Source organism: Hippopotamus amphibius, chromosome 6 (assembly GCF_030028045.1).
Source record: "Hippopotamus amphibius kiboko isolate mHipAmp2 chromosome 6, mHipAmp2.hap2, whole genome shotgun sequence".
NCBI classification, from domain to species: domain Eukaryota; kingdom Metazoa; phylum Chordata; class Mammalia; order Artiodactyla; family Hippopotamidae; genus Hippopotamus; species Hippopotamus amphibius.
In genome coordinates, this window is record NC_080191.1 from 2,756,339 (window position 1) to 2,780,746 (window position 24,408).

The following is a 24,408-nucleotide window of genomic DNA, read 5'->3' on the forward strand; positions in this document are numbered from 1 at the left end:
GGGCCCAGAGGGCATCAGCCAGCTTTTTAACTCCTGAAAATCCAGAACAGGCCACGTGGCTGAGGAAAGAAGATCGACAGGATTTCCTGCACCTTCAGTCCCACAGGAGCACAGGGGGGTCGGTGCCCCTGAAGGTGTCTGATGGAGGGCGGGGCATGGAAGTCGTGAGACGTGGGCACCATCCGCGAGAAGGGGGGAGGGGGGCTCCAGAAGGTAGCTCTGGTTTCGTGCTGTGTGCCGCGTCCACCAGGTGGTCCCACGGTGTGCCTGCTCCTCTCTTTCCTGGGAAGGAAACCGTGTCGGGACAAACTTACAGGCGGTCCCACCTGCACATCAGCCCCAGGGGCAGCCCCGGGCTGTGAAGACTGAAGGACACGTGAAGGTCACAGCCGGCGCTGGGAGCTGCAGGTTACCGTACAGAGCAAAGCAGCCGTGGAGACCACATCGCCCTAACCCTCCACATCGCGGGCAGCCACCAGCACAGGGTTGGTCTGAAGTAGCAAAGATTTTAATTTATCCCCAATGTCTGCGGTTTACTGGTGAATCTCAAAATAGCCAAGGACACTTGGATTTTCACATCTACAGTGTCAAGTCCCGCCCGATTCCAGACTCACGTGTCGGATACCAGCGAGTACGTATCATGGGGGCGGCCGTGGCCTGGCTCTGGACCCCGCCCTGGCTTGCAACCACCCGGCGGGAGGTGGCGGCGGGCATTTCACCTCAGGCTGGCGTGGGTGACTCACCATTCCTGTAACTCACTGACGCAGTAGCAGTGGAAGGATGAAGGAAACATCTCTCTGGGCTTTTTCCTTTCTATGCACCTCAGCCTTAGGACTCAGATCCCTTGGAACCTTCCACCTCCAGGGGCTTGCAGTGCTCAGCACCAGAAATGAAGCACCTGCTCTCGTGTCGGTTTCCTTCTTAGTGGAGGGACCACCCTGCAGCTGCCCGGCAGATGGCCGAGGCACCGTTCCGGGCCTTTCACTCCATCCCTGGTGGCTCAGGTGACTGCCGCCACCCAAGGCGGGCGTTGGTGAGGTCGGGTGTGGGCTCTGCCTGGCAAAGCCAGAACTTGCAGACCCAGAGATGCCCGTCACCTTTGCAGAGCCAACCTCACGCCGCTGTTTCACATCTGAGGGGCATTGCCCGTGTGACACCCGTCCTTCCACGTCGTGTTAGCTTAGCCATGGTCACTTCCCCAGGTGGACGTCTGCAGTGATCAAATGCCGCCCTGGGTGAACTCGGCCTTTCCCTTTTCCTGCCACCTTGGACCTAATATGCTTGGGTTTCAGCAATTGATGCCCTGGGGGCCAGTCTCACCAAACATGTTTGTGAAAGCGTCTTCCCCCGACGGATGCATTTTGTCTGTGCTGCATTCAGTTCACTGTTGGGGCTGGAGTCTTGGTTTCTCCTCTGCCATTTTGGACATAGTAAGAGTATTTAGATATTGTGTTTATTTAGGCTCCTGGCCCTTTTTCTGTTCGTTTTAGATAATCTCTAAAAGTTTTTGTTTGCCTTTTAATTTTATGGCCTTTTGGATGGGAAATCTGTTTTGTAACTCCGTCTATCACTCTTTCCTATGTTATTTCTTCCACTGCTTTTATTTTAAAAAAAGATTCCCACCCAGACATCAGATAACTGTTCATATTTGTTATTTTTACAGCTTGTTTTTTCTTAACACCTCTTTAATAGATCTGGGATTTATTATTGAGTAAAACACAGGCAGGAAATATATATTTATTTTTCCACTATAACTGGACAGCCCCTTGGAAATTTGAATGTAAGACATCTTTTTCTAATTTTGTCACCCGGCTTCTTATGGCCTTTGTTCTCCATTACAAATACTATCATTAGATAAGTGACGAAGCAGAGTTCCTCATGCCAAAGAGATCTGAACTCAATGGTAATACCATCGATCCTATGTAGAGGATTTTTAGATTTTCTTAACCAAAGTCAAAGCGTGCGCTTTGCAAGGAGATGGCAGGAAGGGAGTAGGAAGAGTGTCCCCCTGTCCTCTGCCATCTGCCTCACCAGATCACGTCATGGGCGTGGGGGTGGGCCAGGGCTCCTCCCCGAAAGAGGACGTGCCTGGGGGTGACAGCGCCTGGGGCGACAGTGCCTGGGGTGACAGAAGACCGTCTTCCCCGGGCCCGTCCCAGCCTGTTCTGCTCACAGCCCAGGAGCCTGAGATGCGTCGGTGGAGGGTCCCACCTTGAGGGGCCCGTGGGTCTGCACAGCAGCTGCTCAGAGAGGCGTCTTGTCAGCCGGGGCGGGGAGGGGCAGCCCCGGCCCCGTCACTCACGCGTCCCCGCTTCCTTCCTGTGACCCTGCCCACACGTCCCGCCCCAGGCCTCCTGAGCCCGTGCATGTGTTTGGAGAGACGTCTTCCGGCGCCCACTGCTTGCGTGCCCTTTCTCCCTTCAGGGTCTTTAGCTACATCCTCTGTGTCTTCCACTGAATGAGTGGATTTCAGCGTGTGCTTCTGTTGACTCTCCTGAAGCCCTTTCTTTGGTGTTCGCCCTGGTGGAGCCCCTGTAACTCGGGATAGGCAGGGAGTGGAGAGATTCCTTGTCCATCTCTCTGGGAGTTGTTTGCTTTCACGCGCTTTGTTCCGTCTCCTAAGCGGCGGCAGTGCTGGGGGGTCCCCGGTAAGAGCTGCCAGGGGAGGAGCTTGTGACGGGGGCGGGTCCTGATGGAGTCGCACAGGTGCTGCCGTGAGACCTCCTCGCTGGTGTGGCTGCAGTCACATTCAATGACAGACCCTCCTGTTTTCACCGATGCCGTAACTACTGTTCTAAAGAATGAATAGATAGAATATGTTCCAATTAAGAAGCACATCAAAACTTCTAAAACTCACACCAAAGAAATCACCCAGAGACACCGTCTCCTCCGGTCTTGCTCACCGACCCCATCACACACCCGGCGTCACCCAGCATCTCGCATCCCTCAGGGAGGAACATGCTCACGGCTGCGTCCCCAGTGGAGGAGCCACTGCCCTCCTGGGACCCCTGAAGGGGACACCCCTGGAGACGTCCCTGGAATGTCCCGCCCACGTCCCCGGGATCCTGGCCCCAGCTCCCACGTACACGCAGAGCCCCCGGGGGCACCCACGCTGTGGCTCCCAGACTCCCGCTTCCAGGGGCAGCTCCGCATCCTATTTGCCAGCGCCCGGCCCTTCTAGCATCCCAGGGGTCTGTGTCGGCACAGAGCAGCCAAGCATCTGAGCAGAGAGAAAAGATCAGAGAAAAACCCCTAAATCTTATGAAGCAGTGAAGGGACCACGGAGCAGCGCAGCTCTGGCTGTGAGGCCGGCACTGTCGTGTTCACACGTTACCCCGTCGTTCTCGTAATAGCCCCACAAGGCAGGTGCCATCATCACCCCCGACTTCCAGGGGAGGATGCTGAGCAGGGAGCCACCCGTGCCCCAGGAGAGACGGAGCCGGGGGTGTGCTCCAGGGGCTCTCGGCCCCAGCCCCACCGGGAAGGGGAGTGGCCACGGCACCAAAGCAGAGGTGGACCCTAGGGAGCGTGAGCGCCGAGTGTGACAGAGAAACCAGTTCACGGAGCACAACGCAGGAGACTGTCCTGTGACCCAGGAACAAGGAAGGACTTCTGTTCTCTTTACTTGTGATTAAAAAACATACATCATGTGATATTGATCATTTTAACCATTTGTAAGTAGTATTCAGTACATATGCAATGTTGTGTAACCATCACCACTGTGTATACCCCAGACTTTCTCATCATCGCAGGCAGAAGCTCTGTCCCCATTAAACAGATCCACCCCTCCCTCCTCCAGCCCTGGCGCCCACCCTTCTACTTCCTGTCTCTATGGATGTCACTTTCCCGGGACCTCTTAAAGGATAATACAGTCACACGGTATTTGTCCTTTTGTGTCCGTCTTACTTACTTAGCATAGTGTTTTTAAGGTTTATCCCTGCTGTAGCATGTGTCAGAATTTTATTTTTTAGAGCTGAGTAATAGTCCACTGTGTGAACAAACTCCCTTTTGCGTATTGAGTCACCCGTCAGTGGACGCTTGGGTTGCGTCCATCTCCTTGCTGCTGCGACAGTGGGTGTGGGGTGTCTGTTGGAATTCCTGTTTTCAGTTCTTTGGGGAATGGGATCGCTGGGTCACGTGGTATTCCCGTCTTTAACTTGGTGAGGAGCCGCCAGGCTGTGCGCCGCGGCGGCTGCACCGCTGCACGTTCCCCCAGCTTCTCCACATCTTCACCCACGCTTGTTATCTTCCATTTTTTGTGAGGTTTTTTTATTATAGTCATCCTCTGGGCAGGACTTTTTAAATAAAACTTTAAAAGTACACATCATGAGGCCACAGTATGAACGACTTAAATCCCTGGTCCATACGGTGATACACATCCCGCTTGCTACCCTTCGGGACACTTGAGGAGAGTTTCAGCCTCACGCACCCGGGGCCGTGGGAGGCCACGCGGACACTGCCCCGGGTGTACCAGCTTGCTTGTGGAATCTTGGAGTTGTTCTTATTCTCAAGTGGTGATTTTGTTTGTTTTTTGTTTATTTTTGCCTCAAAACTAATCCCCTCTATATTCCCAGACGGCTAAACTTTGGACAGTGTCAGCACTGAAAAGAATAATGTTGTAACTGGTTAGAACACACTCATTTAAAAAAAAAATCCATGGTCCATAGTTATCCTCAGGAAGAGGACGAAAAGGAATTTTCCTCTTGACTTCTAGTCCCATCAGAAATGAGAAAATTGCCATTTCCTAACCCTAAACGCCTCAGGCGAGGATCGTATGTGTGAGCTAACGGATGAAGGATTGTGAGGGAACCCACCAGTCATCCTATCCCAAAATATCACCGCGCGGGTGAGTTATCACTGACAAGGGGACGTACGCATCTTTACAGTGAGAGACGGGTGACCTGCCACCTTGACCCGGTGGAATTGGCGTCACTGTGCAAGGGTCATGCAGCACCTCGAGGCCCACAGCGTCACCTGGGTGTTTTTGCCAGAAGTGTCTAGCCTCGATTTTATAAAGCCTCCAGACGCAACCTCGGTTTAGAAGGTTTAGGTAGCAGTTAGAGCCACCAGTAAAGCAACAATCAGACACATCCAGGAACCATGTATAAGAAAACTGACTTGCCCTTAACCTAAAAACCTGCAAAAAGCACAGGGGGAGAAAGATGTGGGACCATTCTATTCTAGAACAGAAGGAATAAGGAAATACAACAACCAGATCTAACGTGTGAACTTTGACTGAATCCTCGGTTGGAAAAAATAACAGCTGTAAATGACAAGGGTTGGAATGTGGATCAGGTATTAGATGGTGTTATGGAACGATGCTGAATGTCCTTAGGGGTGACAGTCGTGTTAGGGGTATGTAAGAGATGGTCCTGTTCTTAGGAGATGCTGCACGTAAATGCACCTGGGGGGCCCGTGTCGCAGGGTCGACGATTTATCTCTCAGATTTTTGGCTAAGATGTGGGGTGGGTGGGGAGAGGAGGGTGGAGAGCAAACGTACCGAGATGTGAGCAGTTGTGAAATCTAGGTGGAGGACGTGGAGTGGTCACCCCACCTCCTCTTTCAGCTTTTGTGTATGTTTGGGAAAATGTGTAACAAAACATTGGGAGAAGTTATTTATGTCTAATGTCTGTGTTCCACGTTCTCCAGAATCTACTTCCCGCCTTTGAAAGCCTTTGCTTTTTTTTTGTCTTGCAGTTCGGGACAGAGTCAGATCGAAGATGGAGAGAGACATTTTGGCAGAAGTGAATCACCCTTTCATTGTAAAGCTTCATTATGGTAAATGGAGTAAAAAAAAATCGCCCGCTATTGAGAGGACCTAGAGCAGCACCCCCGCACCCAAAACAGAGGAAATGAAAGTAGAGTAAGAGGGCCTCTTGGTCTCAGCACCGGGCCCTGTCTGGGGTGGGCCTCTCTCCCCCCAGTTCCTGAGTCTCAGATTCTTCTCTTGGGGAGGAAGATGCCCTGTTTTCATCTTGAAAAACCTGATCTGAGGAAGCGAGAGTTACCATTAATTAAATTATCATCGTGGATAAAGTAGCAAAAAAAAGGTCTTGACCTAGATTGGGTGAATCTATGACATATTTTTGTGTTGTTTCAGAATAAAATGCTTATGACCCAATAGTTTCTTTAAACCAGAATAGCAACGTCTCCTGCATTTTAATTAAAGACTATGTTTTAAGCATTTGAAAGATGGTAGCTCTTTGAGCCCTCGAAACTTCCTTTCAAGGTAGGCTATTGTTTCCATTTTTCAGAGGAGAAAACTGAGACTCAGATGGAATAATTCTGATTTCTGAAGCCACATACCTGCGATGCCACACATGGCTTCTTCGTTTGCTTTCTGCCGTTTTACCTTTTCAGAGAAGCCATAAGTGAAATCCTCAAATTAAAAATTATGAGGTGGTGACCCCAGCGTCATGGCAGACTGCATTAAAGCGTACCACCCTAATTGAGACAGTAACGTGGCTGAAGCACCGGGCAGAACAAGGAGAACTCCGGTCCCTTGTCGGTACAGAGGCTCGGGGGCGGGCGGCGTTGTGGGAGATTGCCCGTGACTTTCACCCTAATCGGGAGGGAAGGCGTGAACACGCCCAGAGCCAGGCGGGCAGAGCTCTTTGCTCATGAACTTCTGATATTCCTAAAAAGACAGTTTAGAAAGTCTTATTTGGGAAGCACATGGCCTAGCCTCTCACAAAATAGTAAGAGCCAACATGGATGTGAACTTGCCGACGGCCATGTGGTAACCAGATCCCTCTGGCCGCGGGCAGGTGCCCTTAGATCCCAGCGGTGGCGAGAGGCTGACACCCCCCCACCCCCGCCCCGTCATGCGGCCGCCTCGGCCGCTGTTGATTCGCTGGTGTCAGATCCGATCCAGGCAGCATGTCAGTTGGTTTCTAGGGTGTTTGGGGGAAGAAGTTAAGAACTGGGGTCTTAGAGATTTTTAGAGGCACCTTCCACGTTACCTCTGTGAGTGATCGAAAGACGCCTGTTCTCCATCTGCCCGCAAAGCCCTGGGACAGCGTGTTCTTCCACGCTGCAGTTTACACAGTCCAGACAGAGGGGTTTCTGGTTAGCGCTTTACGTTTCTAAAACCCCGACATTTATCATGCTTCTGGCATTGACTTCTAGGAAATGAGACGTTTCCAAGTGTGTGGGGATGTCGGCACCCCTCCAGCCACATTTCCTGTGTGTGTAGAACAGAGGCCACGTGACAGACCATCGGCAACATTGAACTGGCCATCCAGCAGCCTGGGTCGTTAGTTCCTCTTGACCCTCACGCTCCCGTAGCCCCTGTGGCCAAGGCGTGCCCTTGCTAGTGACGGGTGGGGGCTGAACTGTGAACGACATGCCCATAACTGGGACCCTGGGGGGCCAAAACTAGAACACGAGCCCCACTGCCACCAGGTACAGCTAGCCGGGCTGACCTGTCCCCAACGTGGCCGTAAGAGAAGGAGCAGGTGCTGGATGTCCTTGAACTGAGCGCAGTTCCACAGGAAGGGAGGGACTCGTCCAGATGGTAGGGGCCACCGTCCTGCCCCTCACCGGGCGCCTCCCAGCAAAGCCGAGTCTCTGACAAGACAGGCTGTGCCTGAAACCCCGTGTTAACAGGGGTGCCGAGAGCAAGGGGACCTGCAGATGCTTCTCTCCCTGTGTCTTTCCGTCCCCTTAGTGATCAAACAAGGCCGGAAGAGGGAGGGAGGGAGGAAGGGGGGGGGAGGGAGGAGGGAAGCAAGGAGGAGGGAAGGACAGACAGACAGACGGACAGAAGGTGGGAAGGAGAGGAGAGGAGAGCAGAGAAGGAAAAATAACCTCCAGACCCTGAATAAAAGTGAGGGAGACAGAACTCATCACCGAGACTCCCTTTCCCCGAGTCCTGCCCTCACACACTGTCTCCAGCCTGGCCCCAGCCCTGTTTCTGAAGTGACCCAGCGTTACACACTACACGGTATTGTTTGAGCCAAGGAGAGACGGCTTTTTGCCCTCAGAGCCTGGGCCCAAGCGAACGATGTCCACCCCAGGGGACAGTGACCCCGAAATGTTCTCATCTCTCTCCTTCCGCAGCCTTCCAGACGGAGGGAAAACTCTATCTGATTCTGGACTTCCTGCGTGGAGGGGACCTCTTCACCAGGCTCTCCAAAGAGGTACACGGGGGGCGGGGGGTTTCTGCCTAGGATCCTAGGGACAGAGAGAGACAGGAGAGCACCGGGGGGAGGGAGGTGTGCGTGTGCGAACACGTGTGTGCGTGGGTGTAAGTGTGTGGTGTGTGTGCAAGAGGAGGTGTGGAAGTGTGTGCACACACGCACGTGTGTGTGGTGGGTGGTGTGAGTGTGTGTATTGGTTTTAAAGAAGTCTCACAAGTTGCACAGAGAAGAAATCTGTTGCTCTTAAAAGGTCTTAAGAAAATGGACTCTTCCCAAGACCCCTGTGGAGCTCTGGAACCTTCCATATATAGAGCAGGTGGAAATTTGGTTTTGTTACTTAGAAAAGACTTTATTTCACAGCATCTCACTTCCCGCTGTAGGAAGATGGGGTTAACACGCTGACCACACATCCTGGTCTGATTAGGGCTTCACATGTGAGTGTTCTGTGACCCCCCAGCCCCTTCACAGCCCCAGGGCTTGTCCTTGACCCCCACTACCCGACTTAGAACTTTCCAGAATGTCCCCCAGTGCAGCGTGAAAGCTCTCTGGCCGCTGCCTCCTGGGGTGGGAAACCCAGCACCTGCTCAAGGCAGTGATAGGGCCAGACTTCTGATCCTGATGGTTCTGTGCGGTTTCCTTTACACAGAAGAGAGGATGAGGAAGGTGACAGTGTGGTGACACGACGCACAGGACAGGTCTCCGGCCCCGCTGACGCAGCCTCACCCGGCACCGGGCTCCTCACGGGGCTGTACCCCTGGGGCCGAGCCGCCCTCCCCTTTCCTCACCGCCCACTGTGCACAGCAGGAGACCCCTCCATCCTGCATGAAGTTCCCAAGCGAGCAGGCGGTCAAGGCAGCACGAGGTGGGGTCCCCGAGACCTCGGGCCACTCTCTCCCGTTGCCTGACGGTCCCTCGGGCAGTAGCACCATGCGTGTGTCGGGCTCTTTGGGATATAGGCTGAAAGCGCGGGCGGGAAGGTTTAGGTCCAAGTTCTCCAGAGGCCCTTTGCGAGCAGGTCTCTGGTCCCATAACCTGCCCTCCAGCTGGGCTCACGTTTCCAAAGATGCCCAGTCACTGACCTCGGCCGTTTCTCATCTGACGCCTGTTGGTTTGCTCCCCAGCCCCTGGTCTAGAGGAAGTCAGGCCTCTGGGGGTTGGTCTCTCCCCACCTAGTTGGGCTTCTTGACTAAAAAGGCAATAATAATTAGCAAAAAGCCAGGTCACGCCTCAGAGTAGGAACACGCCAGGTGACCCTGAGACCCTTCATCTCGGAGTAGAAGTGGAGTCGTCCAGTGTGGGCTCAACAGGGTCTCGGTGTTCACGGAAACGTGTGACATGCGTGTTACCCTAAGTTCTCCACGAACAAGTCGTTTCCCTCCCGTTCTCGTCACCAAGTCCACTGGACGACGCGTGCGGGTCTGCGTGCGGACCACCTGCAGGAGCGCACGTCCGTGGGTGCTCCGCTCCCGTAGAGAAGGCCTGGGCCGTTTGTACGAGGGGTCCACGCCGAGCTGCGCGCTGGCAACGGCGAGGAGAGGGACACGGCCCCTCGGAGCCCGGGCGGTAGCCGCGTGGTTCTGTACACAGACAGGGAAAGAAGGGCCAGAGGGGGGTCGACAGCCGGAGGATCTGGCTGCAGGGAGGCCCGCGCGGCATGTTAACCAGCTTAGAAAAGAAATTCCCAGCCAGGAAACATGCTGGGCGAGCACGGAAGGCAGAACCGGAGGTTCCGGAGGCCAGAGGGGCAGCGAGGGGTGGGGACACCCAGACGTCTCCGGCCAGCACTCGGGGTGCGTCCCGGCCTCACTGGGAGGCGTCCCTTCGGTGAGATGGATGTGCTCCACCTGCATTAGCCTGATGTAGTCACCATTCAGTTCCCCAAACCGCCCTCATTCTGACTCCGAGGGGGGAGCTCCCTGGTGGCCCAGCGGTTAGGATCGCGGGCGCTCACTGCCGTGGCCCGGGTTCAGTCTCTGGTCAGGGAACTGAGATCCCACAGGCTGCTCGGCGCAGCCAAAAAAGAAAATTCCGAGCTTCCCAGGCAACCTTCTGATTACGTGTTGATTTTTCATACGTCTGCTGCAGAGAGAATTCCGTCACGACACGGATTTCTAGCCTCTGTGACGTGGATATCTCACGGTTTCCGATACCATCTGACTTGGTAGTAGGGTGACTGCAGAATTACGTGCTGGTTCTCACAACCACAGGGACGGGGACACAGCAGGAGATGATGACCTTGAGGTCTGCTGGGCGCCGTGGCCTCGTGTGTGTTTTAGCTGAACCAGGGTGCCTGTCCCACCAGCCTCCCCAGCGAGGGCACCCACCAACGCTCACGAGTGGGGTGTATATGGCAGAACTTCCCCACTTTGGGGAGACAGTGGTTCCTAGTTTGCATAAACCCAAGGGGTGAGATCGAAACGTGTTTTCAGTAAATCCTTCAGGCCTATTTACATCAGGCCTTCACAGTGTGGTTTAGTTGTTTGTGTTAAAAGGTTACATCAGAGGCACTGGTATTAAAACATAAACCCAGAAATACGCTCCAGGGCTGTGTGGTTCGTGGGTAAAGAAAGGCCAGGGGAGGGATCTCAGCTCAGTGCTCCACCCACAAGGTCGCGTTGTCTTTGTGCAGAGTCCCCCCTTCCCTGGTCCTAAAACTATGAAGAGAGCTCACGTTTCCCTTGGAGGAGCCCCTGTCGGAGGGGCGCAGTCTGCAGAGCAGAGCGGAGCTGAGAGCACGCTTCACGGCGGCGTCCTGCCCTCTCTAAACCCGGCCGCCACAGGGCAGGCTGAAGTCTCGTTCTCTCTCCTGCCAGGTGATGTTCACGGAGGAGGATGTCAAGTTCTACCTGGCTGAGCTGGCCTTGGCTTTAGACCACCTGCACGGTCTGGGAATCATCTACAGAGACCTGAAGCCAGAGAAGTAAGTGGGACAAGGCAGGGCACGGCCCTCCGCACCCCTCTTGCTGCCCATGTGACCTCGACTCTGCCCTTAATTTCCCAGTGAGCGCACGTCAGGCCGTAGGCTGGGGACATGCGGGTGCTGGCACCCCCCACGCAGGGATTCCACCTGCCGGCCCCTGGAAAGGAGCCAGACACAGGTGTGGCTTCTGCTGATTCGTGCGGGATGGTCCCAGCCCGTTCCCGCCTGACCCTCACGACACCCCCGAGAGAGGCAGGGCCGGGCCCACATCCCTGTGGTCCAGGGGAGGCTGGGCAGGTAGGAGGCGGCCTGCTGTTCCTCCTCCCACACCCGCTGCCCTCCCTCCTTATGTGGGGCCCATCCTGCCCTGGGGATGTCTCAGACACACCACCCTCTCGCTCGTTTGTCTCTTGAGGCTGGTCTCTTCCCCACCTCCACCTCCGGGTTTGGGAAGCCCTCTCCACTGACTTGACAGGCCCATTTCTGGGTGACAGGTCAGATGAGCTTTTCCAAGTTTTTCTAAAAGACGGTGGCACCAGATTCCCAGCTCAGAGTCCAACAAGATCCCTGTATCTTTGGCAATGATCATCTGTAATGTTATTTCTAGGGCATTTTGCCAATCCAGTCTAAATTAAAATAAAAAGTCCCTCTAAATAACAATGTTCTTATTTCAGGTTTTTTCCTGCTGTTTTCTGTGTAGAGCTGACACGTAGGAGGGACCCACTTGAAAGGGAGGGCCCTAAGTGGATGTTATTTTAAGTTCATTTGGCTGACCTGACAGTGGTCCCTGAGCGAGGTTGATGATTTTGCTCACACTGACCTGCGAAGTGGTTGATAACGCCCCCTGGTCCCCCCCCGAGACTGAAGTCCACGCCTGCCCCTGGATAATGTGGGGCCTGGCGGGACCCCAGACCCTGAGGGCACGGGAAGTGGATCCCCGCCCGCGTCCTCAGTCCCTTACTCCTTCACCTGCACTGAACTGAGAAAGAACACAAACGCTGCTCTGAGATGCGTCAGTCATTGATGAGAAACACCTGGGTTTGCCGGAGACCAGGAACGTTGCGTACATCCCTGATGCAAAGGGCACTTGCCTGTGACCAGAGGGACGTGCTCCCCACGCACGGCTCCGCTAAACCACCTGCTGGGTAGAGCATCCCTGGCTGCCCGTGTGAATGATGTTTAAATAACCATGAAAGGCCCTCTCCTGAGTGTCCCCACAGCCACAAACTGTAGCATCACCTTCAGACAGCAGGCGTGAGGCCACTGTCACAGCCGGCACAGCCAACCTGCTCACCTCTGCTGTGAGCCCTCGGCCTCCATGAAGGCGGCCCCCTGATTCTCCCTCTAGTTAAAGGTCAGAGGGATCTTTACAGTTAAAAATGGTAATATGTAATTGCAGGATTGGAGAAAAAGGATTTTGTTGTCAATTAGAATTAGTAGGGAATTAATCTTGAAAGTTGCTCACTTGTGCGCAAAGATTAAGTATAACTGAAAAGCAGAGATAAGAACATTTGCTTCTTTCATTGTAAATTGTCATCTTAATTATATGCTGTAACTTTTTCCTCCACATTTCCACAGAAGAGTAGGTATGATTTTTATTCCCATGGCAGACTTTTTTAAATTGTGGTGAGATGAACATAACATAAAATTTACCATCTTGACCGTCTTTAAGTGCACAGCGTAGTTGGGTTAAGAGCTTTCATGCTGTTGTACAGCTGTCACACCATCCCTCTCCCGAATCCTTTTCATCCTGCAAAACTGACACTCTGTCCCCACGAAACACGAACCCCCACCCCAGCCCCTGGCCTCCCCCACCTGCTTTCTGTCTCTGTGCATCTGACAGCTCTAAGGACCATGTGTGAGGGGTATTTGTCCTTCTGTGACTAACTTAAGCTGCATGGTGTCCTCAAGGTCCGTGCATGTGGTAGCCTGTGTCAGAACTTCCTTCCTTTCCCAGATCTGTTTAAGGTACCACGTATTAATCCTCACAGCCCACATCCTGGTCTCTTTAGAGCTGGGCTGGTACCTCCCAGGAGCTGGTGGGACGGGGTTTAATTACAGCAAAGAAAGAAGCAAGGCAGGCCAGGAGCCCCGGGGACCCGTGGGCTGATGGGCTGGAGAAGGGCCTCAGGGAGGGCGCGCCTGCGTCCACCCTCAGAGTGTCCCTCTGCCCTCCCGTGGAGCAAGCCTTGCTTACTCCCAAGAGCCAGGAGGAGCAGGACCAGAGCTCCTGTGGCTCATCTGGATGTCCGATGCGGGCGCGGTGAGGGCTTGGACCAGGGGACCGGGCAGGGACCCAGTGGGGCCAGATCTTACAGCGTGCCTCCTGGATGCCGAGGTCTCAGGTGTCACAGGCTTCCCCGGAGGTCCGGGTTGGTCCCGCGAGCCAGGCGGGGCTCACGGAGAGATCTGAGGAGAGGAGCGGGCTCTGGCCGTCCAGGGCCCGTCTGGGTTCAGAAAATCCCCTCTGAGCGGCTCTGTGTCTCCACAGGCCAGGGCACTCCCAGACCCTCTCAGTCCCGTTCACACAGGACAGACAGTCTGGGGGCCCCCAAACCGTCCCCTGGGCTTAAGAGGGTCTCAAACCTGCAGGGCCCAGTGTGAGCCTGGTGAACCAGGCACGAGAACTCAGGGTGCCCCCTCTGCCCCTACGCACCGTGGGTCTGCATACACTCCTGACCCAGCGGGAGCGGATGACTGGGGCAGCCGTGGTCTGCAGGCCCCCACCACCACAGCGTGAAGACGGCTGCCTGAGGGCCTGGGCGGGTGCCCGGGGGTCTCCATGCCCTTCCGTGTGTCTCGTCTCTTTTAAAGCATCTGTTTTCCTGCCCTTTCTTTCAGCATCCTCCTGGACGAAGAGGGACATATTAAGATCACAGGTTCGTAAAAGCTGCACCCCACCGTTGACTTCATCCCTTCGGCCCTGGTAGGCGGGGCCTGACTGAGAGCCGAGGCGCTCTCACCCCACCCGCGCGTGCAGGCGTGTCTGGGGGTGCTGCCTTCCCCGTGGCCGTGGCAGTTCTGTGGGTGCGTGTCTTCCCAGGGGTGCTCACACTTCCCAGGTCGGCCCTCCTTCCTTGTCTCCTTCTGACATGAGACCTTTCTAGCACCTTCCCTGTTGACGGTCACCATCACTGGATGTTTTGTACAAGAATCTCATTTTAGCGCCTCTGCGGGGCCAATCTCCCCACTGAAACCTCAACCCCCTCCTGCCACCGCCAAGTTCAGCTGGCCGGGACACCTCCCCCGTCTGTAACACCCGCTTGTACCAGCTTCCTCTTGCTGCGTCACAGTTACCAACCTTGGTGACCTGAAGCAGCACCAGCTCATCATCTTACAGCTTTGGCGGCCAGAAGCCCAAAACGGGTCTCCCAGGGCTAAGATCAAAAGGGCCGCCCTTTGTGGAGGCTCCAGGGGAGGATGGTTGTGTCTCCTCTCTGGCCGCCACTTCCCTGGGCTCGTGGCCCCGTCGTCCTCCTTCAGAGCCAGCGGGGCAGCGCCCCAGGCCCTCTCTGACTCTGGCCTCTGCCCCCACGTCCATGTAAGAGCCTCGTGCTTATCGTGCTTCATTCTGGAGACCCGGGAGAGCCTCCCTTCTCAAGATACAGACTCAGTCACACCTGCAGGGTCCCCCTTTGCCAGGTAAGGAGACCTGTTCCCAGGTGCCAGGGTTGGGGCGTGGACGTCTCTGGGGGCCGTGCTGCTGGCGTCCCTCTGCCCTGGTCCTGGCCTGGTCTCCACTCACACCCGCGCCCCGTGTCCACCACCGGCCGCCCCTGCACGAATGCCCCCCCTCACCTGCAGTGGCAGCTGTCCCTGCTGCGGCGGGCACCTGCTCTACGCCGGTGCTGTCTTCAGCGCCTCCTGTTCCCTGCTTTGTGGGCTCACGCGGTCTGGTCTCCTGCCCCCGTTCCCTCCTCTGGGCCGCTTCACCCCGCTCTTGACGGGCCCCGAGTCCCAGCAGCACAGAGTCACTGACAATTACTTGTTATTAACTACTTGTTAATGGCGAACAGTTAGACTGCTTTGGTCTCTCATGCGTTGTGGGCAGGAGCGTGGCGCTCATTGGCAGATGCTTCAGACGGCACCCTCCTGGCGCGGGGCACACAGGTCCAAGGGTGGGACCTGCCCTCACGCTGAGTCCACTTTGACCTGTTGGTACCATCTGTGCCTTCCCGCAGGCAGGGCAACAGAAGAGATTAACCCTTAACAAGCCGAGAAAGTAAACCTGACTTCTATAACTGGTTAAGGCAGTTGAGAAGTGCCAGTGTGGCATTTCATGGAGATTTAAGGCTCTGCTAGCACTTGACCAGTTTTCTCTGCTGAGTGAGGAACTGCACGTGTCTTATACACATCTCACATGTACAGAGGTAGCTGGAATACGTATGAGCTACCGCAGCAAGTTTATGTGGCATAGAGTTTTGGCTTTCTCTGACTTAATCATTGCGGCCTCTGTTATTTATTAGTGACCCCGAGTTAGTCATCTGTAGTGATTTGTCATCCTGGCCAGGCATGAATTGCAAACAAGCCCCCAGGACGCTGACGTGCAGAGCAAGTCACTTGGGCAATGAGTGAGCAGACCCACGTGGGTGCTGCAGGTTCTCACTTAGCCGGGAGTTTACCTGGTCCTCACGTGGCCCCAGGAGGAAGCGATGTCTACCTTAAATTCACAGATGGTGGACCTGGAGGGGTCTGTAATCTCACAGCCAGCATGTTCACTGTGTCCTTGATCCACTGGGTGCAGTAACATGAGCTTTGGAGGATAGTGGCCTTGGCTGAAGGTTTCGTGGACCAAGTCCAGGGGAGGATGTCCCAGGGCAAATGCTCTGAAGCCCAATCAGACTTGTCTGTCTTCCCCTTCGCGCCTCACCAACCCGGGACCTCCTTCTGCCTGCCCTTTCCCGTCCTTTTCTTCGGAACAAGTGCCCTCGTCGTGCCCGTCCATCACAGCAGCCCCTCAGGCCTCTCCATCAAGGCCACTGACGTCCAGGGTGTCCTGCTAAAAACAGCTCCTGGGGAACTGGTGTCGGGCATGAGAAATACAGTTTCTGGGTCCCCTCAGGAGCACCCGGAACGTGTGGGTCCCCACAGAGGCTGCCCGGGAGGTGCCGGGTTTGTCTCAGCCTCTGCGGGCAGCGCGGCACCAGGAGGACAGCGGTGGGAGGAGGGCCGGCCGGGCAGCCGGGGGTCCAAGCACCGCCCGGAGACTGAGCGCTGCGTGCTGTCTCTGTTTAGATTTTGGGCTGAGTAAGGAGGCCATCGACCACGACAAGAGAGCCTACTCGTTCTGCGGGACCATCGAGTACATGGCGCCCGAGGTGGTGAACCGGCGCGGCCACACGCAGAGCGCGGACTGGTGGTCCTTCGGCGTGCTCATGGTACGGCGTGCTCGCAGTGTGGCATCCGAGGTCCCCATGGCGCCCTGTCCCTGCCCCTCTGTGCGCCTGCCCGTCCGCAGGGTTCAGAGATCCGGGAGTGACCTGAGGAAAACGATGCCCGTGGTGTGGCTGAGAACAAGGGAGAGCCACCGATCCCTGACCCTGGCGTTTCCTGGCAGCCTCATCGCTGTCCTCCCCAGACTCCCACTGTCGGGAAACAGAGCTGGGATTCAAGTTAGGATGCAAATGTGTGGAGCGAAACCCTCTTCATACTTGATGCTCTTTTGTTTTTAATTTATTTTTTATTTTTGGGGGGATCTTCATTGCTGTGCTCAGGCTTTTTCTCTAGTGGCAGTGAGCGGGGGCTACTCTTTGTTGCAGTTTGCAGGCTTCTCAGTGTGGTGGCTTCTCTTCTTGCAGAGCACGGGCTCTAGACTCGAGGGCTTCCGTAGTTGCAGCACACGGGCTCAGTAGTTGTGGTTCGTGGGCCCTAGAGCACAGGCTCAGTAGTTGTGACGCACGGGCTTAGTTGCTCCGCGGCATGTGGGATCTTCCCAGACCAGGGATCAAACCGTCTGGACCAGAGATGAACCGTGTCCCCTGCATTGGCAGGCGGATTCTTAACCACTGTGCCACCAGGGAAGTCGCAAGCTTAATGTGCTTACGGGTTTAACATGAGGATTTTAAGGGATGCAGCTATTTCCAGATTAAAGATGCTTTTCTTATTTCAAACACAAAATCCCTCCATTTAGTCATCAAAATCACCATGAACCAAAATACACATGGAGTGAAGCATTTCTACATCTACATCTAGAAACTTGGATTTTCTTGGGATCACGTGTTCACAGAGTGTGTAGCAAACACTGTCTCGCCGGGGTGTTCTGTAGTCACAACAGAAGTGTGTTGGCTGCCGTTCCCCGGCCCCACGCGGTCCCTCCCACCCTCCCTTCCTCCCCCCCATCCCCCCGGGCCGGCCCCTTTGCTGGCAGCCCCTCCCCACCCGCCATGCCCGCAGCATGGACCAGAACTCTGAGGCTGTACGTCTGACGCTGAGTGTAGGGCTGTCGCATCATGGCACTTCCACGTTGTCAGCCCCCTTCTTCGTGTGCATTTAACAGACGAGGAAACTGAGACGACGGGGTTTTACGTGGACTCGTGGAGGCCACTCGGCCAGCCCTGGCACAGCCTCTTCCCCGCACACACGCCTCGCACCCTGGCCCCGGGGCCTCGGGACTGAGCCCTGCGCCCGGTGCAGGTGTCACCTGGGAGCCCCTAGGCGTACCGAGGAGGCCACACTCGCTCTCTCGGCTCTGGTCCTCGGGCCCCTGGGCTCGGAAGTGCTGGGCGTGCTGGGTTTGTCAGCACAGACCGCCGACTTCTGTCTGCCGGGCGCACACATCAAACCCGCTTGGCAGGCGGTTCCCACGGCCCCAGGCGGATGCCAGCTCACGGACGGACAGTAGTGACCTCTCACCTCGCTGGGCACTGGCCCCATGTCCAGGGTCAGCACGCGGTCTCCCCGTCAGCTGCCTACGAGGAAAGTCAAACTGTAGGGAGAAGGCTGCTCCCCGAACAGAGTCACAGCAGGTTGAGCAGGTTAATACAGGAGCAGAGACGGGCCCAGGCTCTGACCTCCTCACGGGGGCTCCGTGAGCACTGGCCGCCAGGGCGCTGGGGACCCTTGCTGGGCCCGTGGTGGAGCAGACGTCGAGCGGCCTCTGCCAAGATGCAGCCCTTCTCCACGCCGGGGGCCACAGGGATGGCCCCGCAGCCGTCTCCGGACGTCCCGCTCTGCTTCCCTTCTCCCCAGCCGTCTCTCTTTAGATGCGTGGGTGAGACCGTCCTGCTAGCATCTCCCTTTGCACCCACGGCTCTGCCCCCGTGCACATGGCTGCCTCCCCATCACCCTGTCTGGAGGGTTGCAGTGGGGGCGGGCGTGGGGGCCTCGGTACCGTGGCTGCAGATTTCACCAGAAGGCTGATGTCGCCTTCCTGGCACGGGGTTCCAGGTCCGAGGTTACAGCGCTGCATTTTGGGGAGCGATTCCAATTCTTAAGCGTCCATCCCCCTGGCACGCACGTTCCTCTGGAGGGCGGGGTGGGCTCCCTGAGGGGGACCCCTGGCTTCATCCTGTCTCTGGATCCCGTGTCTACACTCACGAAGCCCTAAAAATGTAGGCTGGGCTCACGCGTGACCACACCGCGGTCCTCCAGGAAACCTTTGCCTGAGGCTCTGGGGTCCCAGAATGCCGCACGTGTCTCCGTGTAACTGATATTTAAAAGAGCAGGAGGCCAGCCTGAGCCTGGAGAGAAGGACTGTCTTAGCAGCCAGGACAGCCGAGAAAACTGCAGCTAAAACCCCACGCACGTCTAGGCCACCTGGAGTTAGTGGTGTGAGGTTTCTGGGGGAGAGGGCAGCGGGAAAAGCCATCCCCCTTGTCCGTGTGTATATATGTTAAGACAGCGGACATAAAATCTGTCCGATAGATATAAAATGTGCCTTGCGTACATTTTTCTAGTCAAAATCATTGCATATTAAACAAATAAATGGAGAGGCTGAAAGGGAAAAAGGAACAGTGGAGACACAAAGAACAGACAGGAAAACAGCTGAGAGAAGAGACGTGAAAGGCAGAGAAGGGCAGGAAGGAGCCAGGCGGGAGGAGAGTGGCTTCTGTCGAGGCGGTGCCCCCCATCCCCCCACCAGGCTCCTCCCCCTGCTCCACGCCTTCCCCGACTCCTCCCGCAGGCACTGCCGGAACCTCTGCTGATGCTCCGGCCGTCGACGGCTGTGTCTTCTGTGTCCTCTGGCGCTTTGCCGTGTCCCTCTTACGGCTCCCGTCATCTTATGTTGTGAACACCCGTCTCTGTGAGGGTCTCCCGGGCACAGGGCGTGACCTTCACGCGTCCCCAGCGCAGGTGGCGGCGCCCGCGCCCGGGAAGGTCTGTGCCTCGAGGGTCCACAGGCAGTGAGAGCGGAGCGGCCTGGGCTCCCCGGGCCCCTGCCCCTCCCGCCCCCAGGTGACAGGAGATGCCCCTGGACTTTGCAGAAGGTGACCGGAGAGGGTGGCCCCTCGCCTCTTCTGGGAGAGGCCCGGCCTCCGCTGGCTGCCCCGGGAAATGTCCAGCCACCCTGCTCTCGTGCGCAGGACGTCCCTTCCCGCGTTACTCACTCATTCGATGGACTTGTCCACTCCCCATTCAGGGCCTTGACACCCCCGGGGGTGGAGCGCAGTGGCCGGAAGGGGGAGGGTCGCCACGGTGGTGAGTCTGCAGGGCACTCAGCGTCCACAGCGCAGCCTCACGCTCGATCTGGACCCGAAGGTCTCTCTCTCTCCACCCCTCCCCGCCCCTCCTCCCTGCCCCCTCCTCACTCAGCCCCTCCACAGCACCCTCCAGAGAAGGATGGGTCCTCCATCTGCCCCGTGGGGGGGTGGCCACGTCTTGCGGGTCCACATCCCCTCTCCGTGTCTTCTCTCTGCTGTGGAGCTGAATCACTTACTGTGTCCGTCGTCCACCTGTCTCTCCCCTGAACACCCAGCTCCACAATGTAGTTCTGTTTGCTCAGGCACACCCAGCATGTGGGCCGGCGCCCGCACACAATTGACCAGGGTTCCGAGTGGCTGCGTGAACTCGGGCTGCATCTCGCAGCCCTGGGTCGCTCCTCTGTGATGTTCGGTCATTCACTCTGAACACCTGCTCCTGTTTTGTGTCGCTCTGCAGTTCGAGATGCTCACGGGCTCGCTGCCTTTCCAGGGGAAGGACAGGAAGGAGACGATGGCCCTCATCCTCAAGTGAGTAAGACCTCCACCCTGGGCTCCACCCCAGGACTTGTTAGCACCCTCGGATATCAAGAGCTTCGGGCTTCGAAACCGGGATTGCTCAGTAGGCGGCAATGGTAACGAGCGTTCTTGGCGTTTTCACGTTGGTGGGAAAAGCCAGTGGGATCGCTGAGTGATTCTGATGGAATCTTCTACCAAAGATAAAGTTCTCCATCAGTGAAAATCATCTAAGTTGTCCAACAGAAGGGTCTTCAGACATGGTGGTTGGCGACCTTCAAAAGTGCAGAGGGCTGCAGGGGCTCCCGAGAGAGCCTTCCCTTCTCCGCCAGTTGACCTGTTGGTGTGGGGGCCTGGGCTCTCCCGCCTGACGTCGGCAGGAATCACGTGGCCCATGTGATCAAGTACGAATGTAATTCTCTCCTTAATTCTCATGAAGCATCTTTTAACACAAAAATGGGGTCTGTTCTTAGAACCCTAGAAAGAAGTCTAAACCCAGAGCCAGTCTTTCTGTAATATCTTTAAGAAAAAAAAAACAACACATCATTTTATTTTATTGGCCACGCTGCTTGTGGGATCTTAGTTCCCCAGCCAGGGATTGAACCCGTGCCCCCTGCAGTGGAAGCTCGGAGTCCTAACCACTGGACCGCCAGGGAAGTCCCTTGCTGTAACATCTTAAATGCAAGCAGGCTTCATCTGAGCAAGATGTCAGAGGGCAAACTCTGGGAGAGAGAAGCAGATGGAGGGTGGACAGGGGTGGGGACGTGGCCCTGGAAGCAGGCAGACTCCAGATCACTGTCTTCCTGCTCAGGGGAGTGGGCTCACCACAGCTGCAGGAGAAACCAGGAAGCTGCCGGCCCTCACGACCAGCTCTCTCAAACTCTGCTTGCAGGTGGACTCACAGCTTTTATAAAACCCAGAGGCACCTGCAAAGCTTACGTTTTTGTAGATTATGTCATTATATAAATAGGAGAGAGATTCGTGGAAGATACCCCGACGTGTGTAGCTACAGTCTGCTATGTTGGGTTTGTTTTGTTTTGTTTTTGATGGCCTCTGTTCCTTTTAATTTTAAGAGGGAACAAGACCTTTTTTCTAAAGGTAGAGTAATTCCCTCCAGTAAATCCCAGGTGTGAACTTGTGACCTGTGGTCAGGAGTGACCTCATTGCTGAAGGGGCAGCACCAAGCTGTGGTCACGTGGTCCCCAAAGGGCGGTCCAGGACCCCAGGGGGCCTGCGAGGCCCTCCTCTCCCAGATGTTCTTCATACCAACCAGTGCCACAGACCAAACCAGAAGCGGATTAGAGAACCCAGCTGTCTCCTCAAACCAAGAGGAGATTCCCAGGATGTCAGCAGTGCCGCTCATCTCCCCAAAGCCTTCTTTGCTGTTGTCTTGGAAAACATAGTTAATGGAAATTAAAATGTTATTTATGTTCATGGGATCATTGTTGTTTATTTTTAGTGGCTTTATTATTTTGAAGGAGTCATGAAAGAGCTGTTGTAAAGAGCTGCTGTGGGTCACGCTGATTTGATTGGATTTGTCTGTGGACGTGACCGCAGGACCGCAGAGCACTGAAGAAAACTCTGGTCCCTTTGGGGCTCATCCTTCTTACCCCAAAATATGACTGTGTTTTTCAGAGCCAAGCTGGGCATGCCGCAGTTCCTCAGCCTGGAGGCCCAGAGTCTGCTGAGAGCTCTCTTCAAACGGAACCCCTGCAACCGGCTGGGTAAGACCCCCAAGCCCCCCGGGAGCCGCCCCAGGCCGCCCACCTGCTGAGACTCAGCTCTGGTCTGGCCACGCGTTTCACCAAGTTCACTGACCGCAAAAGGCCCTGACACGGGTGGAAGTTCTATCCCATATTGTCCAAGCTCCAAGGGTTTCAAAGACACACGGCCACTGCCCAAGTACTGCAAGCTAAAAGTCACCGTTTTTACCCAAAATGGTGGCGCTTACTTTTCAAACTCCATAAACTAAAGACAGCACCCTGGAAAAGCCACTCCAATTTGTCTTTGAACGTTACACAAAGATCATAACCATTTGCCCAGTTCTGATCTGGGTCATGAATGCATTGATCACTTTTCGTTAATGTCTCCATCAGTTCAAGAGAGACACTGAAATAATCCCTTCTAGCCCAAGGCCCACTTGCTGTCCAGCTCAGCAGATCTTAACCCGATTTAGGACACGCCTGCCTCAGAATCTGGTTTGCAGAGCTCTGGACCATCAAAGTGCATGGAAACATCTTTGCACACCATTTCCACGCCTGTCTGCACCCCTGAGCCCGCCCAGTCTATAGCCCCCATCTGGTGTCATCAATCTTTTAATGTTTGGTCGCAGCAATTACTTTGGGTTAATTGCCCCCTTTATTTTGATGCTGTGACTCCTTCCTGGTACTCTACCCCCACGCAGTGCACCCACAGGCTCTCTGCACAGCACTGAGGCAGGCCAGGGGGCTGGGGGGAGGCAGGTAGACAGCCCCTCACGTTCCTCTGCCGATTGGGTCTTCAACAAACCAGGTGAATAAGTCATTTCTCGTGCTGAGCCCTGGTTCCTCCCACGGTGACAGTGATATGCATGGAATTCTGTACTAATAAAATTATTATCTCATTCAAATCCTCACAATACTGCAAAGTAGATAAAAGAAGAAACATTAGATTTGCTTGTGAAAAGAGGTATATCCCTAAGAGTTGCTTTTAAACAGAACTTTTAAATAACTTAAAATTATTTAACCCAACTAGTTTAATTTTTCAAACTGCAGTTTATTTTTCTCACATTACAAGCTGTGTTGCAGTAGAAGGTTGTAAGCGTTGGCTGGGCAGCTAAACTATTGCTGTCAAAAGCCCACATCTGCCTCTTCTTAGTGCAATGCCTTTTCGTTCTCACAGAAGGTGCCTTGTGATCACGAAATGGCTGCTGCAGCTCCAGCCATCACATTCATGTTGAAGGGAGCACAGTGTGGCTTCTGACCAGAGCCTGCCAGCTCTGTGGGCACGAGGTCCCTCTTGCACCCCTGCCCCCCAAACACTCGGGCCCCTTCTCACCTTGTCACGTGTCCTGTGAAACCGGCCCCATCGCAGCCCATCTTCTGGTTCCTGTGGTCGACCGACTGTGCAGGTCTGGGCACCATGTCCTTCTGGTGTTTCAGGAATGCCTGCTTTTTAGGCAGTTGGGGGCGTACTGGGGCTCCGTGCTGACAGTCTCAGGCTGACCGGCCTCCTTTGGGAGGTAACGAATTAAAAACAATCCCCCCAGTTTGATGGTTCTGTGATGGGAGTGGTGGAGAATGGCTCCGTGTTTCATGTGAAATAGGATGTGGGGGGTCTCTTGCCCTCCCCCTCGCCTTTCTCTCCAAGCATCAATACCCCCCTACTACTTCCAAAAGAGAGGTTTCACTTTTTGAAAACAGAGAAGTCCGTGTAGTTTATTTTTCGAACTTTGTCTTTCTCCTCTAGTGACTAATACCTTTTTCCTCTGGGGGTCAGCCTGAGAGGTACCTATTTTCTCACCCATGTCTGCGACTTTACATGCTCCGCTGCATCATAATACGAGGCGGCCATGAAATTAGCTTGGGAGCTCTAAACTTCCACTGACTCTAGCTTTCCAAAACAAGCCAAAAAAATACATCAGTTACTTACAAAATGAGTTCCTTCCTCCAGGTTCAAGGAGAGAGTAAACAGTGCAGTCCCCATACACCCCTCCCCTGCCCCAAACATGGTCCTGTCTGCTGGGACACACCCTCCCCTCTGAGTCCAGTGACATGTGGAAGGAAAGAGCAGTGTGTCTCACAAATCCCTTGGTGACACTACCTCTTGAAATGTACTCTTTTAACCAGTTAGAGCAGATTCGGTCCTGGGACCCCAAGATCTGGCACAGAATTTCCTGCTAGAAACCGGTGACAGCCCAAGTCACGTAAGCACCGAGGCTGTGAATGCAGTTGTGTACACATGTACGGAAACCTGGGGGATGCATGTGGACGGAGAGTCTGTATTCATGACCTCTTCAAGGAAGTGCAAGCAGAGCCTTCCACTCTGGAGCCAGGACTGTGAGATTCATCCGTTCCGTGTCGAAGCGGCTCTGGACTGATTCCGGATCAGACATCAGTGTCTGGCTTAGAAGCCACAGATCACAGCTGAGCGTTTGTGGTTCACCCACTTCTAGTCTTTGCAACAACAAAGGCCACGTTCACCTTTTCTGTCTTAA

At 55.1% G+C, this 24,408-nt stretch overlaps 1 protein-coding gene across 2 annotated transcripts in view; it reads left to right on the forward strand.

Annotated features, from left to right (window-relative positions):
• Positions 1-24,408, forward strand: part of RPS6KA2 (ribosomal protein S6 kinase A2) — a 212,553-nt gene that overhangs the window by 141,616 nt on the left and 46,529 nt on the right. For both annotated transcript variants that reach the window (XM_057739541.1, XM_057739540.1), the window contains exons 4-10: positions 5,698-5,778; positions 8,062-8,141; positions 10,955-11,061; positions 13,903-13,940; positions 16,297-16,439; positions 20,158-20,228; positions 21,849-21,937. In XM_057739541.1, coding sequence (XP_057595524.1) covers positions 5,698-5,778; positions 8,062-8,141; positions 10,955-11,061; positions 13,903-13,940; positions 16,297-16,439; positions 20,158-20,228; positions 21,849-21,937 — 609 coding nt within the window. The remainder of the gene's footprint in view (positions 1-5,697; positions 5,779-8,061; positions 8,142-10,954; positions 11,062-13,902; positions 13,941-16,296; positions 16,440-20,157; positions 20,229-21,848; positions 21,938-24,408) is intronic.